Raw genomic sequence first — 21,314 nt, forward strand, 5'->3', positions numbered from 1 at the left:
TGTGGAGCCTTTGTTGCCTTCGAGGACAAAAGTCTGGGTGGAAAGTTGCATCAGCGATGATTCAAGTCAAAAAAATCAAAGTACATGTAAAAACCACAAACATTTACCACGGTGCTGTGCAACCAGTGTTGGCCAAAAAAATTAAAAAAAATAAACCACACAACAGACACGAAGAAAACAGTATTCTATAGCAACATACTCATTTAAAATAATAATAAAAAAGCAGACTTGAGGCAGGTTGTTTGCAGAGTTTGGCGGCTGCAGCAGTGAAAGCATGATCTTCCCCTTGAGTATGATGTTTAAAAGACTTTAAAATTGCCTATTAATGCATAAGAAAGATGGAGAAATATAAGATATACAACATAAACAAACGTTTTTTTGACTTAATTATTCGCTTCATGCGCTGCCGCAACATGTTGTAGCGTACAGTGATTTACGAGGAACACCTGAAGGCGGCATTTTATCCAGCGGCGGCCATGTGATGCCGCTTCTCGCCACAGGTGTCGCTGTTTCCGCCACTACACACACGCTCCTATGCATTTGCAATGGAAGAAACCGGGGAGGAGGGTGTAAGGGACGCAATACAGCCGCCTGGAGGTGGAGTCTATAGGTGGGGAGGGAGAAGAAAGGGGAGAGGAGGAAAACGGGGAAAGACAGAAACATCAGAAACGGGGGTAGGACGGTGGACAATTTACGCTTTAAAAGTTGCATCAACAACAACTCCAAGAGCTGCGGCGAAGAGGAATAAAACAAGATGATAACGCCGTACTTCCTAGAGAATTTCTGGGTAGGTGGTGCTCTCTTTATTCACGGTGTTTACACCGGTGCTATTCCTCATTATTCTCCTGCCGTGTTCCCTCCCTATCATGTTCATGTCAGCCAAAGAAGCCGAGTGTTATTTTTGCGTTGCAGCGGTGGCCGTCCGCTCCGGTTCTCAGGCTCGCCCCCCCCCCCCTCCCTTGCGTTTAGTGTCCGCTGCTGCTGCACTTTAAACCGGCCAGCTAACCCCCAGCGGCCATCGTACATTTTTCTGCGGGCGTTTATTTTGCCACCCCGAGGTTTGGGGCCCTCTGTGAACCCAATCTAACTTGGAAGCGCGGTGGCTCCGCCCCCCTCGTTTCCGGTAATTGGCTGCGTCTGGATCGCTTGGAATGTTCATGGTCACTTCCTTGAATCCTATTGGCCGCCGCGGCTGTCAATCACGGGCCGCTTCGCCGTGCGCGTCATATTCTTCCGTAACAAAGTTTCAGTGAGAGGCCAGATGTTTTAGTTAAGTTAGAACAGCTTTAAAATACACAAAAACCAAACCTCTCGCACGGTATTAGGACACGTAGCTTATTATTTACACAACCGCCGCTTTAATAGCGTGTGTTGGCGTTGCTCAGTGTACAGTGTTGTTTATTTTGTTGCCTAAAGGTCACTACTCTACCGATAATGTTTTGACGTGGCCGTGCGAAAGCAGGTTTAAATACATGTCTTTAGTGCTTATCACTTACTTTACTTTGTTTATATATATTTTTTTTAGAAAGTTAAAACAACATTACACAAATTGGGAGTTAATTGCACTGTAACTACTGTTTTGTTTTAGTGTTAGAAATTGGTGTAGACCAATAGTGATACATGCTATAAATGTGTTTTAATCCACACCTGATCTAATAGTTGTGAAAATATATTAAAAAAAATAAAATAAAGCAACCTTTATTTCCCGTCACATGTATAAGGAATTTGTTTCTTGCATTTGAGTAGGCGGTCTAGTATCTGTAATCTCCAGAGATAAGTGGTAAGATTATATTTAACGTGCACATATTTTTTGGGGAATAAAGATCAGGGCATGTTCAGCCTCACTTGACCTCACTTTCCAGGTGTTGGAGGCTGGAAGGGATCAAACAAAAGCTGATGTAAAGGACACTTCATCATTAACTAAATGGAGAAAAAAAGAGGAGAGCGGGGGGACACTCCTGATTCTTCAATCTGGCCTTTGTGCCCCGCGCTGAGCCACAAGAGAATCCAGTGATGGCAAAGATCAGCTGTGTGTTTAACATGCAGCGCACACACATACTTGGCATTTGGGGGGGGTGCACCCATTCCCCCTTTTGACTTGACTACAAATCATCACCGCAAAGCGATACTCATCCAGAGAAAAGACGTGTCATTTTTCACTTTTGCGAAGCGGACGGGAACTCGCACAGATTTGCTCCGTCCAGCAGACACGTTTTCCTTGGCTTCGCTTTTGTTCGTGTGTAATCTCACATAGCTTGATGTAGACAGCATCTCTCCTCAGCTGAATAAACAAGTTAGGTAAGAATTAGGAGTCACGACATGGTACGACGGGATGTTCTTCTCTTCTGTCAAAAACTCGCAGCGCAAAAATGGAGAGAGGTCGCCCCGGCTGCAGCTCGCTACATTTATTTGCAGGCCTTGTCTTATTTCCCCTTTGTTCTGTGTGTGTGAAATGTACACGCGCCTGTGTGCCAATTGTGTGGTCTGCTGATGACAGTTTTGTAGCAGATGTACACGGTATCTGCGACGTTTGCTTGCTGCAGTGTCAGAGGGTTGGTGGGGCAGAAAGCAATCGAGCTAATTCCTAATGGTAATCAGCGTCGAGCTTTAATGTCCGGCCTGCATGTCATGGGAAAATAAGATAGCAGCGTGATAAGCAAACATTGTTGATACAGGCAACAGACCCTGGATGGCCTTCTCCTCTCCACAGTGTCTGTATGTTTTTTTGTGCGTGTGGAGTTGTAATAGGTTCTCACACTATTTAATGTGCAAGCCTTAAGGTTGGAGTCTTAAGGGAAGATTTCCCTCAGTTTCAGACTTAGATCAGACTTTATTGAGCCAAAACCACAAGTAAAAAGGGAAGGTAATAATAAAGAAGATAATAATAAATACATAAGATTAAATAAAGATTTTCACATGTACCAATGTGCAAGAAATAAAAATGGCAGTAAATATACATTTTACACGTAAACGGTGCCTCAAATATTGGTTTATATCTTTGTCTTTCCGAGAACATGGACAAATAATCCCAGGAATCAGCACATATAAAATAGGGGTTGAGGTGGTTTAAATGAGCTCAGTAAAGACCAAACCTTGCACTTGATGCCACATCCCAAACTGTGAGTGGTGGTCACCATATTTCTGTTTTTTCCCACAAACAAAGACCAGCCTGAGTGTGTGTGTGTGTGTCTGTGTGTGTGTGTGTGTGTGTGTGGTTGCCACATACCACAGCTGCCTGTGTTGCTGTTGGTCTGACGGGTTGCGATAGCTTAGTGCGCCGCTCCCAAACCTCCGCGGTCACATGACCGAGGGGCAGACGCTGGGATGTCTACCTGTCTCTGTGGTCTGCAGCAGACATTCGTTTGGGGGGGAAACTACAAGAGAGTGACTTGTTTAGTTGTGTCTGAAATCCCTCAGAGGAAGTTTTTCCAGTGCCTTCACCTGAATATAACCAGACGCTGTGAATTATTTTCCTCTTGTTCACACGGTTGCTGTTGGAAATTACATGTTCATTTGGTGTGTGAGTGAAGTGTGTGTGTGTTGTTATATAACCGTGCTGCGCTAAATGTTAGCTCTGTGAAGGTTATGGTATTAGTTTAACCTCCTTAGGCTTTTATTTGCTTTGCATTTTTAATTTCTCCAACGCACCTAATATGTGTAAAAACTAAGCATCATCTTTGAACAATAAGTAGTTTTTGAAGAAACCTGAACATGGCTGTGCAAAGACAGAATTACAAATGATGAATTCCCAATGTCCTCAAACATGTACTTGGTAATTAGCGACATATAGGTTGTCACTGTTGATATAATTAGTTAAATTTATGCGTCATATCAAACTAGAAAAGTAAATACGCACAAATGAACAAGCTTTGAGTTGTAGAATTTGATGAGGTTTGAGGTAGAATGAAAAACTTAGTGTCCCCATATGTGGATGCAGGGTCTCCAGAGGTTAAAATAGTATTATAGCTTAAAACAGGAGTCTTCAATGTTTTTTTCAGGTCAGGGACCCCCAAACTGATGGAGAGATATATATATATATACTATACACATATACTATATGTGTTCTATATTAAACTCGCTTTAGTGCTATTATTATTATTATTATTATCATTTTTCATTCGATATTAATCTATCCCTTATCCCTTTACTAAAATATGTTGGATTCATGTATATGTGTATTTAAAGAAATTAAATTATTTAGACCCCCCTGTTGAAGATCTATGGCTTAAAATAACCGAGATTCAACTCTGTTTTCATCTTGGAGGCTGCGTACCGACATGCGTTCCTATTATTTTGACAGTCAGTGGGCTAAATTAATTCGCTTTCTTTAAAATTGAACATAAATACAGCCTCATACACACTCTGTTATAAAGTGTTTGCACTGGAAACGTTGCACCTGTCTGCAAAAAAAAAAAAGAAAATGCCAAGAATGTCGTCTTTACAGAAGTGTCTCACATATCCTGCAACTTGAAAAAGCCACAAATCTGTGTTCTTTGCTGAAATCCGGTCCCGTGGATAAAACAACACGACACCAGTGTGACATTAGAGGAAGCATTAATTGAGTTTTTTTCTTTTGTTATTGGACTTGGTTGTATAATACCGAGCTGACCAGGACTCTTTCCACACCATGGTTTACGTTACTGCCTGTCAGGCAATAAACACATGACTCCTCACACACAGGATATTGAAACTGGTATTGTATTTTTAACAGAAAGAGAGTGAATTCCTTCCTCCCTCCTCCCTCCTTTCCCTCCGACAGATGTTATAAGATAAACCGCAGCGCTGTGGTTTTCTTTCTTTCGTTTTTTTTTTTTAATCTTTCCTTTAAGGTGGTATGTCAGATTAAGTGTGGCGGTTTCTTTTTTGTGTTTACTTTACATTGAAGATGTTCCCAGTCTTTGTAACACATACCTTGAGTTTCCTCCCCTGGAACTAGTGAATATTTACTTACTTGTTCATAATTTACTGACTTTGTTCATTTTCTTAATAAGTTATTATCTGTATGTTCCTTACGACAACACAAAAGTGTAATTTAGGTCAAGGTGATGCGTTCAAATGACTAATTTTGTTCCAGCACATTAGCCAAAGACGCTGCGCCCAGTTTAAAAGGTGAAAACGAGGGAGCTTTCCTTATCCTTTAACCGAAAATGACTTTAATGATTAAGCAGCTGACAAAAACATTTCTGGTTAATTTTTCATCATTCAACTAATTAGTAATTGGCCTGGAAGTACAAATCATCTGTGTTGGCTTCATGCAGCTTTTAATGTTCAGATTCCGCAACAGCGTCTGTTGTAAAAGATATTGACAATGGAATAACTTTGTCATGTATTTGTCGCATAATTCGTTCTCTGAGGCCGTTACAGATGTTACTTTTCTCTGCGACCTGTCCCATAATGAACTTATGACGAGTTACCAGAGTCTCCAAGTCAGACACTGCACAGATGTATTGATTTCTATGAGGAGTGGGTATTGGCATGATACGATACGTATCGCGATACTTGAGTCACGATACATTGTTACGATTTTATGATATTGCGATATATTGCAATATTCTACATAGTTCGCTGGGAAACTTTGAAGGCAGCTTAAAATACACATTGCATATATGTACATCTGATGACATCAGTGATAATTCATTTCCAGTTAATTGCACAGAAAAAGTGGTGCGGAAGTTGTTCACAATCAGCCCAAAACGTGACTTTTTCTTTTAAAATCGATATTAAGACATTCAAAATCGATACATATTTCCATATCAATATTTTTCCCACCCCTAATTTCTATACAAATGCCAAAGATGCTGCAAATGCATTTATTTTACTTTATGTTTGCACAGATTCCTGCACTTTACTTGACTGTCTCTTCATTCTATCTCTGGCATATCACGTTTTATTTCCCTTTCAACAAATAAAGATGTATTCTCCCCTGAGATATCAAGGTAGTAGCTCTTTGAAAAGTCAAAAATAACTTGTCCAGGCATTAATCCATGTTTTGTGTTATATAGCCGCACCCAGGTAACTATCTTGCCTTTGCAGGAATGATTACAAAATTAAAGGGTTAAGCTGTTTAACTAACGTCAAGCTTTTATTTGCATAATAATTCAAACTTTAGGCCCAAGTTCCATGAACCCTGAGTTGTGTCGTAACAGCTCATTTCTAGGAACGGTTCTGCTTCCAGTCTGAATAACATTAAAAATCTGAATCTGAATAACATTAAATTAAGTTTATAGCTGCTTTATGTTGAATTCTGGATCTGGGTCATTTTTCTCATCCGGTCTGCTTCTCTTAGATCATGAGTGAATCCAGTCTTCCCAGTGAGACGAGTAGTGACGTAAGCCGTCTAGTAGCTATGACCTACTCCCGTTCTTTCTTAAAAGCATACAAAGGCAGGGAGTGCCCCAGCCGGGCTGCATTTTAAATCTGTTTTGGAATCTGTTTCTATCAGTAGCAATAATGGAACAACACTGGGCGCCGTTATCTTGCTTCCTTTTTCGTGAACCCTCTCCATTTATAGGAAGGAGTCCCTCTGGGCTGCCTGCAAACCGCTCCGCTTGCTCAAACGAGGCTTGATTGACGCGAGCTAACCTCTCTGCGTGTTGTCCTCCTGTTAAGGGGACGAGGGGGGGGGAGGCGGGGCTACTAAGAGTTAAGAACTACTTCATCTCAGTCCAAGCATAATGAGCACTTTTGAATTACACAATGTGTGGTTGGAATATTAAACACCCGGTACGAGGGCTTTCATCAATGAGTCTCCAGACGAGGGGCGTTGAGAAACGGCGGTATCACTTCCCCTCTGCTGCCTCTCGTCGTATAGTTCAATCTAGGTCCTTTTTTTTGCAACTTGGGACAAAAAGCAAAAAAAAGAAAAAAGAAAAAGTCAAATCACACCCTTAAACGGTTTCCCGTGTTTGTTTTTATTTTTCTTTTGTACTCATTGATAATCACATTCCTCGTGAACGCAGCACAGAATGGACTCTCTTCCTGTTGCAGTTCTGCTCTGTTTGGAGTTGTGTGTTTTCGCTTACTTTCGCCACTTCCCTGTTTCGTGGACCGCGGCTCGACATCTGTTACATGCACTCGTTTGCGTTTGGGGTTGTGATGTGATGAGTGGAGGTTTAGCAGCCAAGCGTCTCTTTAATGGTTAGCGACAGGAAGCGCACCTCAGTGGTCAGCTCTCTAAAGTGAAATGTAGGCCAGTGAGCTGGAGGAGCAAAGAGAAGGATGCCCCCTCTGTTTTTTTTTCCTCTCACTGTCTATTTGCTGTGTAAATATAGCAGCTAGCATTTAGCTTTTGACACAGTCTTTCTGAACTTTCATCTGTGCCAGTGTGGGAATAACAAGCTGCTGTGTTAACATCGTAGCCTGCAGACAAAACTGCTGACAGTGGATCCCTCCAGGAACCCGGAAATATCTGTAACAGTCTCGGGTTGAGGTGAAACAAAGTTGGCCTCTCTGATTCACACAAGAATGAGGGTGAAACTCATATTGACGTCAGCGTTGAGTTTTAATCATTTGACATTTGGGTCAATTTAAAGCTCGTCAGCCGTCGTCCTCTTTATGTTTTGCTGTTGTTGTTGTTTTGAGATCTGTTTGAGATCTCGTGCACTTCCTAGCTTTAAGCCTCCTGCACTGAAGAAACCCAACAGAGGCAGATGGGGAAGTGTGTCTTCTTCTTTTCTTCTCGGAACTGACGAGTCACTTTCTACGCAACTGCAGCTTTTAAAGCGGGAGTGAACAATCAGCCGCACGAATGCAATTAAAAATTGCAAAGTTTGCCACAAAATATTGTGCAGGTCTCCGTTGTGCCTCCAAAACAGTTGTGACTCATCAAAAAAACGGACGTGGGCCTTCCTGTTGTGTCCTGTTGTGTCAGCCTGTGATCAGTCTGTGTGTTTACCTCTGGTATGAGAGTTATCAAAGCCAGTATTACACAGTGATGTTGTCCTTAATCCAGCTTTGGTCGTGACATGTTCTTGTAATTGTTGGCTGTCGAAACAATCATGACATTATTATTACTAATAATACAATCTTATATTTGTACTACACACACGCAAATCTGATTCATCTATGCATCAATTTAATCTTAGCTTCATGAAGCTGGTATTCAGCATTTGTTTAAAATAACTGAAAGAGCTCTTGATTCAAACGTAAACACATTGTGGAGTCAGAGGTTTGTAGCAGAGATCGACTGATATGGACGTTTTAGGGCCGATATTTGAAGCCGATACTTCTTCTTCTCCCTTCTTTTACATGATAACAAATGTTACAAGTTGCAATTTAATCAAAAATATTTATTGAACTTAAAGAATATTAAAAGCTCGCAATGCATGCAAAATAACAGTTAAAAGAGTGAGAGCACAAGCATTTTTCCAGCAATGTATGGGCTGCATAGGTCTGCAGGGTCACCAGCAGCACAGGGCTGCATGCGGATGCATCTGTCTGTAAAAATAAAAAAATATATATACTGTATATCCTCTAATAGTGGCCGGTATTCAGTTAATAGCGAGGTCTCTTACAATGGCCGGGGGGCGTGGTTCACACAAACAAATAAAGGCTGCCCTCAAATACAGGCTGGATGCAGTCAATTGTAGATGTAGTAACACACGGGTATCACAGGTGGCAGTAGCTACTTTTGAAGCCAGATTTTCAATGAAACACTGTCAAAACGACAGAGAGCTTTCGCAGCAAACGTAGTCACTTTGCCCAATTAATGGAGCTTGTTTATTTTTCAAACTGATGCGGTGGTGTAATTTATTTGTTCGTCCGTTCTGACCACCTGTGCTTAAGCGTTTATTAATTGTTGCACGTGTAGTAAATGGTGGGAAAACCTTGAGCAAATATACTGGCACCTTCTAATATGAAACAAAGGGAATTAGAAATAAAAAAATAAAAGCCTGCCTCCAATAATGGCCGGGTATTCTGAGTAAATAAAGGCCCCGGCCACTAATAGAGGAAATACGGCATGTATCGGCCCGATTATACATCAGCCGTATATCCGTCGATCTCTACTTCGTACTATGTTTGAATTTTCTTGGCTTGGCTGCAAGTTAAACCACCTTCCTCCGGAGCCGTTCCATTCGAAACTGATTATGCTGCGGGAATAAATATCTGGGCGGGCTGAATGAAATCGCTTGGACGGGCTTCAGGTGATAATGAACAGGAGAGTAAACAGTGGCGCAGTCGCACACGTCATTCATTTACAAACAGAATTAGTTATGGCACTGTTCAGTCGGATGCAGAGGATTACTTGCATCAAGCCAGGCTAGTACTGTGCTGTACTCGACATAAATTCAACATTATAACAGTCACAAATGTGCATTTAATGCAGGACTATTATATTTGAATGCATTAATTTTCACTAGTGTGCCTAATATTTTAGCAGATATACAACGCATTTATAGTTTGCAAGCATTGTGTCAACCCTGAGCTCTACATTTACATTTCTATAAATTATTCAGAGGTGCGTTTGCATTTTTAAAGCACCGGTGACACTGGACACCGTAGCTGCGGTGTCATAGTTACTGCAACACAGACGGCCCCTGACCTCCGCCCGATCCACTGCCGCTTTACACATCTTTGTTAAGTCCCTACTACTCAGACATGTCCACGACCGGTGCTGGTGTGATTGACCAGACGCTGCTGAAAATGCAGCTAGAAGCCATGCAGGCGATGAGGAAAGCGCTCGTGGAAAAAGCCTTCACGGTAGCATGTGATTGATAACGGAGCTGTGGTTGTGGTTTTTGTTAAACGGTGGTGGTGGTGGTGGTGTTGGGTGGGGGGGTTCACTTTCCTTCCCGGTGACTAATCTTTGTGTCTGAATTGCAGGGAGAAAAAAACAATGGCTTTGACGTGCTGTACCATAACATGAAGCATGGCCAAATATCCACCAAGGAGCTGACGGACTTCATCCGAGAAAGGTAGAGGAGGACGCGGTCGAGCTAACGCAATTAGCACGTTTCCTTATTAACTGGTTATACTGTGTGTACTTTCTCTGCAATGCATGTCTCTTCTGCCCATGTGGTTTTCTTGGTATTTAAATCTATTTCCAGGTTAACACCTGCAGTTCCAGTTCCTTCTATTGCTCTTGTAATAACGCCCATATTCTTAGTGGCCTTGCCACTAATATGCACTTTGTGAGCAGGTACACATGTTAACCCACAACCGGGTCAACAGCTGCAGCTATTTATTTATTTATCATGTTAAAATAGTTAAAATATATCTGCTACACTTTTATCTTAAACCCAAGATATATATAATCTAAGAAAGCATCTTAAACTTCAGAATTGTCAGTATACACTGATCAAGCATAACATTATGACCACTGACAGGAGGAATGAATAACATTCAACATCTTGTGACAATTTTCCGTTCTGCTGGGAAACTTTTGGACCTGGCATTGATTCATGTGGATGAATAAGAGACCAGACCATACGCCCCCTCACCCCATAGCTATGACACTCTTTGATGGCAGACACAGATACACACACACTCACACACAAAAAAAACATGAATAACAGCACAAGATGTTGACCTGACCCCAACCTGACCTGGTCCCAAACTGATCAAGTATCTGTTGTGGGATGATCCACACAGGCCCCCCCCTCCCCTCAACCCATAAGACCCAAACGCCCCCATTAACAACATCCTGTTACCAGACACACTCTGATGAGTCACAACCGTTTTAAAGGCACAAGGAGACCTACACAATACTAGGAAGGTGGTCATAATGTTATGCTTGATCGGTGTACACTAGCACTGGTTTAAAAACAAATGACTAATTAAATTCTTGCTCTACCATCACACTAAGTCTTTTATTTGTCCTAGAAGTGAATCATGAAGCTTGTAACTCTGTGACAAACTGTGTGAACATTATGCAAACGTAGCTCCTTTGTCGCTGGAGCTCAACTCTGAGCCACCTGTGACCGTAAAACCTGGTCATTATTAAGTCCCAGGCCGTAATAAGAGCTCCTTTTTATAATCCGTTCCCACCTACGTATAGATTAGCTTCAGTGCGCGTTTATAACCTGCCACACGATACACGTTCCACCACTGGCATTCAGCGGTGGATTCCTCAGACTACCTAACGTTAAGGAATGTGCTCAGTCACTCAGGCATTTTTAACACTTTGTGCGGGGATTGGTTTGCTCTGTTAAAAGAAACAATAAAAAATACTTTACGAAGCACATTTACGTTAAAATTATGATTCCTACAAAACATAATCTTCTGTTTCCGAACACAATCCCCGCTGTCTTAAAGCTTACCTGTGTCGTTTAATCCGTTTCAGACTCATTTAGTTGTGAATAAATGATCTTTTTAGCCTTTGCTTAAACATTAACACGCTTCCTGGTCTGTGACCGTGCATGTGTTTGGATTATCCAGCGAAAAGAGTCAATAGTGCGTTTTATATTCACAGAGGAGTCAAAAGGTCAGCTGGACATAAACCACTATAACAGCTTATACTGCTTTAGTGTCGTAACTGTTCTCCTCTGTGTCAGCTGCTCGTGTTTGTGGGTTTTTATGTTGGACACTCTTGAGTGGTGATGTTGCATGTTTTATTTTTTTCTCAAAAGCTGCACTATGGCGCCCTCTAGTGGAGAGAATACGTCTGTACACTCTTAATATCCTTCCAGTATGTTTGTGAATCCCTTATGTCTTTTAAATAAATTAGAATGGCTGATAGATGTCGAACAAAAACGATAATGATTTACAACTAAGTGAGTTTGAATTTCTGTCAGTAGCTGGTAGATGTTCACATTTTATAAAGTTAACATCCCACAAATGGTGTGGACGCACCAATCTGCACAAAACCTTTTTAGAGTTCCTCGGCAGACAGAGAATTGTTTACTGGGGAAATAACTTGGTTCTCTTTATTTATTTAAGATCTTTCAGTCAAATTGAACTCTTCCCATGAACTTTCACCATCCAGATCATCGGTCATCAACCTCAGACGGCCTCGGTCAGAGCATACTTTTTATCTAAAGTCGGCCGTGTCATGACATATTCGCACTGGACTAGTTTTACCTGGGGACCTTCCGGTAATCTGTAATAATAGTGGAGGTCATCTGGGAGTTTAATTACATGGGTCTGTAGTGGATTTCTTTACCCGGTTTCTCCTGTGTTTTTACTTTTTCAAGACTTTTGATTGATTTGCTGTTTTGTTTTTTTCTGCCTCTTGTCACTTTAGAAGAATGAAGGATGTAAATCAAAGTTTGGACAGATGTTTGGGTGCAAAGTCGAGGTGTGTCTGACCCGTCAGTTTTCTGACTAATTTATGACGTCATGTTAGAGGAGATGGAGGCTTATTTGCTACTGACAGGATGTGGAGAGTTCAGAATAATCAGAATCTCTTTATTGACTAAATGTGCAATGAACAACTGGCAATTTAAATAAAAGTTAACTTAGCGAGAAAGAAGAAAAACAACATGTACAATTTAGAAAAATGGAAACTGGAACATAATCCTGTATTTATTCATGTTTTTGCTGGGGTGCCATTGATTTGAGTTGCAATTTGTAGTTTGTATTAATATTGTGATGTAACCTTTTTAATTTCGTATGTCATACATGTAATAACAACGCTGATACTTGGTGCTTAGCTCTAAGTTAAGAAAATAAATATTAGAATTTGCAAAGTAACCAAAGTCAGAAACTCTAAATTGTCCTAAAACTTTCTTTCAAATTTTCCATCCATGTTTATTTCTCTGCTAGTTTCCACTTCACTCCAGTAAATGCCAGAGGACATTTAAAACCTCTACGCTTTTCGGATTGATAATAAACAACATTTTTTTTTTAAATAAATGAAACCTGATCTGATGAGACTGTATTGATCCAAGGGGAAGATTTAATAAACTACCTGTCAGTATTTAAATCAGCCCTAACATCTATCCAAACTTTAATTTACAGCACATTCTTCATAACTCTTCAACAAAAAGAGACAGAGAAAGAGCAGCAAATAAAACAAAACCCTCTTCACGTCCCCTAATCACAGAGATGCCGGTTTGCATTGGATTCAAGACGTCTGTTTGGAGAAACAGAGGAGGAAATTGTTATTTTTGCTTTACAAATTACCGACATGGCAGATTTGCAGGGGATTAAGATCACAGACAATCTCTGCATTTATTACCAACGATTACTTAACGTTCTGTAAACACAAATCCAGACCCACACAGTAGTACGTGGAGCTACAAAACATTTAACAGGAAAACAGCATTTTAAAGCCAAAGTTCACTTGAAGTGCACAGCAGTGCTACTATTGAGCAGCACACAAATTTAAAGATTAACTTGTATTTCCTCAGAATTCAGACTCTTCTTCTGTCTGGGCTTTCACAAACACGTGGACGCCTCGTTGCTTCCCCCTCGTTGCGTGTGACTTTGGTTGTTTCGTGCAATGTTTGTGTGCTTTTTAAGATGCACGTTTGTCCCGCTTCCCCCTGGTTGACCTCGCTCCTGTGACACGACAGCGGAGAGCACGACAGCACAACACAACATTGTTTTTTTTTCTTCCTCCTGTCACTCTGCTCCAGACTAAAGGAATAACAAGGGGAACTTGAGAGATGCATGAAATTTAAATACTGGATCTCTGTCATCATCGGTGTGAGGTTTATGGCAAAACACGCAAGGCACGTGGTCAAACATTTATGTTGCAAGTTCAAAGTGGAGTGTTTCTGGCTGGGAGGTTTTGGTGTTCATCAACATGCTCCATCTCAACCTAGTTGCAAGAACTTTGAACAATGAGAACTTAGAAGAAATGGTGATTTAAAATAATGTAAATTAAATAAATTAAACTAATGCAGATATTTACACTCTTTGGGCTTTAATTTACTCTTTTATATCTAATGCTTTTAATTAACTTTTTTCTGTTTTTTATTATCATTTTGAGTTTATGTGCATTTTATCATCACTAAATCTTTAAATCTTAAACTTTTACAGTTCCCTACTTCTTTTACATATTTTATCATCGGTGGTTTTTCCCCCACCTGGATCCTCAGTGCCCTCGTGTTCCTGAACTTTTTCCACCATGCCGTGTGTACGCATGCATGCGTATGTGGGTTTGGGAGGGGTGGGTTTGTGATGTCACAGCGTTAGCTGGAGGCAAAATAGAGGGAAACTTGAGGCAAACACTGTCACTGGCAATGTTGTGTTACTGTATTTTTTTGGGGGCCAAAACCGTAAAAAAATTAAAACGATTAAAAGGAAGATATGTTGTGAGACTATGCTAATGGTAACCGCTAGGCTAGCTAACGCATCTTTAGTTGTATGTTTCAGGGGTTTCTATGCAGAAGTTGCATTTACTATGTTACTCTCCGCAGTGATTCTTGTAATATCTTTGTTGGAGAGGCTTCTCTCTCTCTAACATCCATGGTCTTGGGGAGTGACTTTACTCATATATTCTCTAACATATTTGTTTCCTCGTCCGTTTGTGCCAAAACAGTCCATTGAAATATGCTAACCGGCGTTTACAAGCTATAGCATTTCAAATGTTTTGCCTCCAGCTAAGCCCCGCCCCCTCAAAATACGTCACAGTGTTTACAAACTGTGAAGGGGTCTATTATTTATTGTAATTTTGTATGTTTTTTATTTGTGTGAAGCACTTTGCGTTGTATTTGTTGTATGAAGAGTGCTATATAAATAAAGTTTAATTTGATTTGATTCTAGGAGTACTATCGAAGAGGCCTATGCCAGGTCAATGACCAAACTTGCCAAGTCAGCTGGCAACTTTTCTCAGCTTGGGTGAGTGCAAACATCCTTCTTGTTTTCCAAAAAACAACAACAACAAAAAAAAAAACACCTGCATTAAATGGTCGGGCAAAATGTAAATCTGCCTCCAATCTATTGCAGGACATTTGCGCCCATGTGGGATGTGTTCAAGGGCTCGACGGAGAAGCTGGCCGGCTGTCACATGGAGCTGGTGAGGAAACTGCAGGAACTTATAAAAGATGTGCAGAAGTACGTGGAAGAGCAGGCCAAAGCACATAAAAAGGTAAGAAGATGTAGAGCTGAGGAGAAATTGTGGCATCATATAGAGTTTTAAGTTTTAATGCTTTACTACAGGAACACACAAACTGTCCAAATAGAAAAAAAAATACTTACAGATGAGAATAAAACTAATGCCAGGTATTTATATTTTCAACCCGTATTTACTGGCAATAACGACAGTTGTAGTTTAATAGTCAGGTAACAGAATTATGAGTTTAGTAAAAAAAATTGTCATTTTAATGTCGAGGTCATGCAGTAATTAGCCTTTTTTTGTATTCTACAACAGTTTATGTTGCACATATTAGGTCTGTGCAGCACAGTACAGCACAGAAAAGGGTAAAGATGAGAAGTTGGAGGTTTGTTTTAAGGCTGTTGCTTGCAGCTCTTCATCTAACAGATCACTGTGGCTGCTCATTACAATATTAAACTCATTGATAAAACACACTAGATTTCTTGCATCTACTTTACAATAGTAGTGTCTTTAGTGTTTCGCCAGTTGAAACTGCGTCATGTTGATTCCCTGCACGTATTCCATTGAAATATATACAAACATATACAAGTGTGCAACTCCAGTTTGCTCTGTTTTACCGAGTTGGCACTAGCAACAGTTTTGCACCAATAGTCATTCTGCATCCATATCCATGTATATGTTTCACATTATATTGGGTGTAACCAATATACAGTATGTACTACAGTATTTTAGTTCTGGGGCATAGAGTCAGTCACCAGTGTATTACCTCATTCAGTGTTGGATCATGACTTGAGACTGACAAGTAAAAAAACAGTGTGGATGTTTGCCACAAGTGCCTTTTAGTTCCTTTACCTGTTTTTCTTCCAGTTATCAACCAGTGATGCACCAGAAAAATTAACTATACATCTTTTTTATTATGAGTTGTTTCATACTCAGACTTGCTTAATAGACGTGCAAACTCCCTGCTAACCTACTATTAGAATGCAATTTCAGGTGTGTGAATAACAAAAAAATAGACACACACTTAAACGTAGGTGAGAAGAATGAATAATTCATCATTATTTAAGATTTTACCTCCGTTTTTAAAGCGGCGTTTACATTATAGCGTGAGTAGGTCATCGTCTGGAAGAGAGCTCAGCGACGGTAATGATGAGTAAAACAAATGATGAGCGAAGCTAGCTGTGTGGCCACTGTAACCGTGAGCCATCCTCCTTGATTATAATCGCCCTCGACTCTTCAATTCGACGCGAGAGCGGCTGTGGAATAGAACAAATGCTCCGTGTTTAGATCCGACGCAGACTTGAATACATTTTTAATAGCTGCTATACGGTCGCTTTAATTGCTTCCTGCTGCATCGTGCAGACTTTGGGTGTCACATGTTGTGGAGAGTGAAACAAAAAGAGCCGGGGTGGTATTTTAGAACGGTCATAAAGGGACCTCTGTCTGTTTTTTTTTTTTTGTTTTTTTTTTTTTGCAAGCTCACACAATAAGCGAGGCTATTCTAGGACAAGTGGCGGCTGTTTATTATGTGCGAGATTAGCGCAGTGGGTCAACTGGCACACATTGTTTAACTTGCTGTGAGCTGCGTTATTTTATAAAGCGTGTGTTTTTTTTTTTTTAGACAAAAGAGGAAGTGGCATCCACCCTGGAGGCCGTCCAGAACATCCAGACCATCTCTCAGGCTCTGCAGAAGTCCAAGGAGATCTACAACGCCAAAACCGTGGAGCAGGAACGCCTCCGCAAAGAGGGGGCCACCCAGAGAGATGTGGACAAGGTGGGAGGTCACACTCGCACGTGCACACGCCCGCGTAATCATGGTATGGTAATAAGGCATGATGAAGTGCCTCGGCGCTCCAGTCTATACAGAAACTTTAACCCCAAAAGCTTCCTGCCTGCAGATGTGAGGCGGGGCTCGGGTTTCTTGTCGGCCCGTCGATCCCGGAAAACAGAAAGTCATTGTCTACAGTACACAAACCCGAGACCGTCATTTATATCTGTGTGTTTATACTTTGCAGGCCGGAGTGAAAGCCAAAAAAGCCACAGAGACGTACAAATCATACGTGGAAAAATACGCCACGGCCAAGTCGGAGTTCGAGCAGAAGATGGCAGAAACTGCGCAGGTACCGTGTCGCCCCCATCCCCTCTGTGTTTAACCGAACCCCGCCGCGGTATGCGAAGCTTACGTTGTGTAATCTGTCAGCCCGGTGTCTGCTCTGCTCCACGTTCCGCCGCCCGTATCATCTCCAGATTGTGTTTTTTCCTCCGTAACGGAATCGCCGTGGAGCGGCCCTGATTGGATCCATGTGAGCGGGCTGATTAGATAAACTCCAAATTAAAATCAGATCAACAGAATTTGGCCCCCATATCCTCCCGCGCCACCACCACCAGCGCTGGCTTTGGTTAGCCCTAACGTTTTTTTTTTTTGTTTTCCTTCAGAGAAGGTAGCGTCGCGGCGCTGCTTCCCGAGGATCACAAGTCTTACGGCTCATCTCCAGTTGCGGCGCATGTGGACGTAGATTATAAACAGCGAACACATGGCCGCGCTCTCTGACATCACCGGAGCTCCCGCATGTGTGTTCTCTTTGTCTGGGATCGTCCGCATGTGAGCGTATGCTAGCTGTTAGTGCGGTCGAAAGACAAAAAAAGCAGACTCCGGAGTGAGCCGCTCTTCATCTGAGTGTTATTGTGGTTAGCGAGGCTCATCTTCTTCCTCTCCGTCCCCACTGCGATTTTCCAGTTTATGCTTATTTATACTCATTCGGCTCGGTTTACCTCAAAAGCCCAGAGTCGGACGCAAATGGAAGTAAATACCGGCATTTAAGATTGTGATCTACAGCGTATCTCACGGCCAGATTTGAGATTTCGTGGGAGGACACGATGAGGTCCGAAGACCACCCAAACAGACATACAGGAATTCAGGGGAGCCGAAATAGGAAGCAAAGTGTCGTCCGTTATGTTATGTTTTGCGCTATTTTTTTTTTGTTTGTTTGTTTTCACGTCTGTTTTATGGGCTCGCTGACACACAGCTGATTTCATTCGTCTGGCTTGTTGCATGGCCGTAACCATCATCACCCTGTTTTTTTTTTTTTTGTTTTTTTTTTACAGAAATTCCAGGACATCGAGGAAAGCCACATTGTCCACATGAAGGACATCATCCACTCGTACTCGCAGTCCGTCGACGAAACCCACGTCCAAATAGGCGAGGTGAGCGCACGCGGACACGCACGCGCACGTACGCACGTCCTCTCAAACATTCCTGTGGGTGGAGTAGGTGTCTTGTTGACCTGGCTCCGCGCTCACCGGGTTCACTGCGTGTCACGTCAATTAGTGTCGTCTTTGATCTCGCTAATCATTTAACTGGGAAGCAGGAAACGCTCCATTCATCCCTTTATGCCGAGCAATTAAAAACTGATCAAAACTCCCTCTAAGCCTATCGAAAGCACCTCCGGAAGTCCGGACACTTGCCAAATGCTGCGCCTGATAGTTAAAAGCGCCGCGCCGGGCCTCTTTGTTTGTGGAAGAGCGTGTTTAGGTTTGAGAAAAGTCCAATTGTGAAGGTTTTCAAACACCATTCGGAGCTGTATTAATCACTATTTAATGTTAACCAGAAGGTTCTTTTCATTTATTTATTTAGCAATCATACTTACCAGTGCCACACAGACTATCTAAAGACCGACTGCAGTCTGCTGCTCTGTTGTTTTATTAAATCTGTAGCTGCTCGATGGCTGCACAGCTGCTGTAGTTCCCTCGGTGTCTGTAGAGGGCGACACAACTCCACCCAGAGACTCTCAGCCTGCAGTTCCGCTGGCGAGTTGGGAAGAGTGGAGTGTCATCTCAGCTTTTTTTAGCCCTCAGGTCCTCCCTCTGAAGATAAAAACAAGAAGTCATCAAGCAGTCTAGGAAGTTGTTGATTGATTTCATGATAAATACTCTTCAGACCAGGTGGTTAAGGACATATATGCATGTATATTTCATAGGACATAAAACTTGGACCTGCAGACTGTTAAACACACAGACAAACTCATACATCTTTAGATGCATCTGCATTTAGAATATGAATTATTGTGCTGTTATTACACTGACTGGATGAATACAGACACTTCTGTGCATATATCTGCTTTTGTTTTCTTTGAGCAAGAAGCTATTTTGACATTAGCCTCTAAAACACATTTAATATCCTTCTGTGTGTCTGCTCAAGATAAGTGTGTATCGACTGATATCTGTACCACATGCAAGAGCAACGTGAAGAGAGCAGCAGAGATAAATAAACATTTAACACAACATGATCTGCAGGAAGTGCAGAATGTCGATGGTAGACACATGCGTTACAGTTATTACAGTGTGCAACTTAGAAATGGCTCCTAGCAAAGTCTGCAAAAAATAGTTTTTGTAGACATACATTGTACAGATTTTAAGCTATAATTTACAGCTTTTCCCCAAAACAAAAGCGATATTTCTGAAATTTTGATAAAGTACATTAGCGCTTTGCATGTGTTTCCATTGAAAGGTTCTTTTCGAATCAGCTTTAACTCTCGTAAAGTCTTGTCTCGTCATTTCCCACAATTCTCTTAAATTCTCGTCACCTGAGAGGAAATGGAAACGAACTTCACGTGAACTGGTCACATGATCCCCTGCATCATTTCCAGTGATGCCGGTGATGGGGAAATGCAAAAAAAAAGCGTTTCCATTGCGCGTTTGCGTCGATATGTCTGAAAAACCACCTCGTGAGAGTGTAAAAGTGTTTTAGATATTTGAGGTGTAGGTGTTTCCATTACCGGTTTATATGGCGATATTTGGGTTTTGGGCATTTCTAGTGGTAATGGAAACGCAGCAACTGTTAGCAGCATTTATTTAAAGTGATCTATCACACCTGTGCTTTTACCTCTCTAATCTGTAGGGTATATAAATGATTTTAAAATTTGTTGAATTTATATCTTTGATATTTTTTCTTTCATATCAATGAGGAATGCAAGAAACGGTTTTCACTCAGTAAAAACTCAGTTTAAACTTTAGTGACGCAGCTCCAGCAGTAGCCTAACATGTACGTATGAAATCTATATATTTATATCAGAACCTCGGTTAACGCTACTTGCTAGAAATAATAATGAAATAGGAGCGCTTTTAGCGTCAGGTTTGTCAGAAGTCGTGTACACAAACAGCAGGTCATCAGTGGAATTAGAAGCCATTTATATATGAGGAAAACAGGAGGTTGTTTCATACGTGGACCCTCTGATAGTAGAGTCCAGCCTCATTAAGGTCAGAGACATTAGGGACCGGCTACCGTAATAACTGTAGTCTGCGCGCAGCATTTTTTGATTTTTTTTTTTTTCCCTCATTCATAAAAAGCTAAAGCTGGGGACACTTTCAGGGACAGCGACAACAACCGACACCTTTATCTGGCACGGGTCTTCTCGTGCCAAACACCGCAGTTTGGTATAACCCGGTATTACCGCCCGGCCTTAGAGAGAAATAATCACGTTAGCGAGCGTCTTCAGGCGAGACTGAGCCCAGGCTTAGCGTGCGTGAAAGATAAGAGGGTTAGAATGAAAGGAAAGCGGTGTTAAAAAAAAAAAAAAAAGACTACCATATAAAGTTCAGAGAAGTGCAGTGTGGCTGCGGAGAGAGAGAGAAAGCTCCAACCTCACATGAGAGGCAGGTGTGCCTGTCGGTGTGCGTGCTGTGTTTGTTTTTGTAAGTGAGCGTTTGTGTGTGAGCGAGGATACCTTGAAGGCGGGAGCGTGTTCAGAGCATGCGGGCGAAAGTCTCGCTGGGTTTGTTTGTGTGTGTGTGAAAGAGGGAGAGATGAGTGGGGCAGGCAGGTTGATGACATTAGCGGCCTCCATCGTGGCAGCAGCACCTGACAGATTGCGTGTGCTGCACTGAACATGCTTCCTCACCGCGGCAACCTCCCCTCCTCCTCCTCCTCCTCCTCCTCCTCCTCCTCCTCCTCCTCCTGTTCCTCCTCTTCACCCGACATCCTCTCTTGCCAGGGCTCAGAAGGCTAATGCACTCCACCTCGCCACAGGAGCCTGGGGGGTGCAGACGCACATGTGTGTGTGTGTGTGTGTGTGTGTGTGTGTGAGTGTATTTGTTTGATAGTGGAGCCACTCTGCGCTTACAGTATCACGCACATCTAAATGGTTTGTTGAGATGACACAGTCAGCCGCTGTTTTTTTTTTTCTTCCTCTTTTTTTTCTTTTTTCTTTTTTCATTCTCATGCCCATACGTGGCTTTCAACCCCCCCCCCCTCGCTAAACACACACATGCGCGTCTAAAACAAACAAGCAAGGCAAAAACACTTTCCATCCTCGGATATCGCCCGGAGCTGCATCGGCGTTCCAGCGCTATCGACGATGATGCAACCTGACACAAC

General features: G+C 41.9%; 1 protein-coding gene across 10 annotated transcripts in view; it reads left to right on the forward strand.

The window, feature by feature from the left end:
* The first annotated feature begins 607 nt into the window (after positions 1–607).
* Positions 608–21,314, forward strand: part of fcho2 (FCH and mu domain containing endocytic adaptor 2) — a 43,435-nt gene continuing 22,728 nt past the window's right edge. For 3 of the 10 annotated variants that reach the window (XM_047569601.1, XM_047569603.1, XM_047569604.1), the window contains exons 1-7: positions 608–787; positions 9,823–9,914; positions 14,650–14,724; positions 14,833–14,974; positions 16,563–16,715; positions 16,957–17,061; positions 18,047–18,145. In XM_047569601.1, the coding sequence (XP_047425557.1) occupies positions 755–787; positions 9,823–9,914; positions 14,650–14,724; positions 14,833–14,974; positions 16,563–16,715; positions 16,957–17,061; positions 18,047–18,145 (699 nt within the window). In that variant the 5' untranslated portion in view covers positions 608–754. The remainder of the gene's footprint in view (positions 788–9,822; positions 9,915–14,649; positions 14,725–14,832; positions 14,975–16,562; positions 16,716–16,956; positions 17,062–18,046; positions 18,146–21,314) is intronic. The other 7 variants (XM_047569606.1, XM_047569602.1, XM_047569605.1 and 4 more) reach the window with 4 other exon arrangements.

This window comes from Mugil cephalus, chromosome 19 (genome assembly GCF_022458985.1).
Source record: "Mugil cephalus isolate CIBA_MC_2020 chromosome 19, CIBA_Mcephalus_1.1, whole genome shotgun sequence".
Classification (NCBI taxonomy): domain Eukaryota; kingdom Metazoa; phylum Chordata; class Actinopteri; order Mugiliformes; family Mugilidae; genus Mugil; species Mugil cephalus.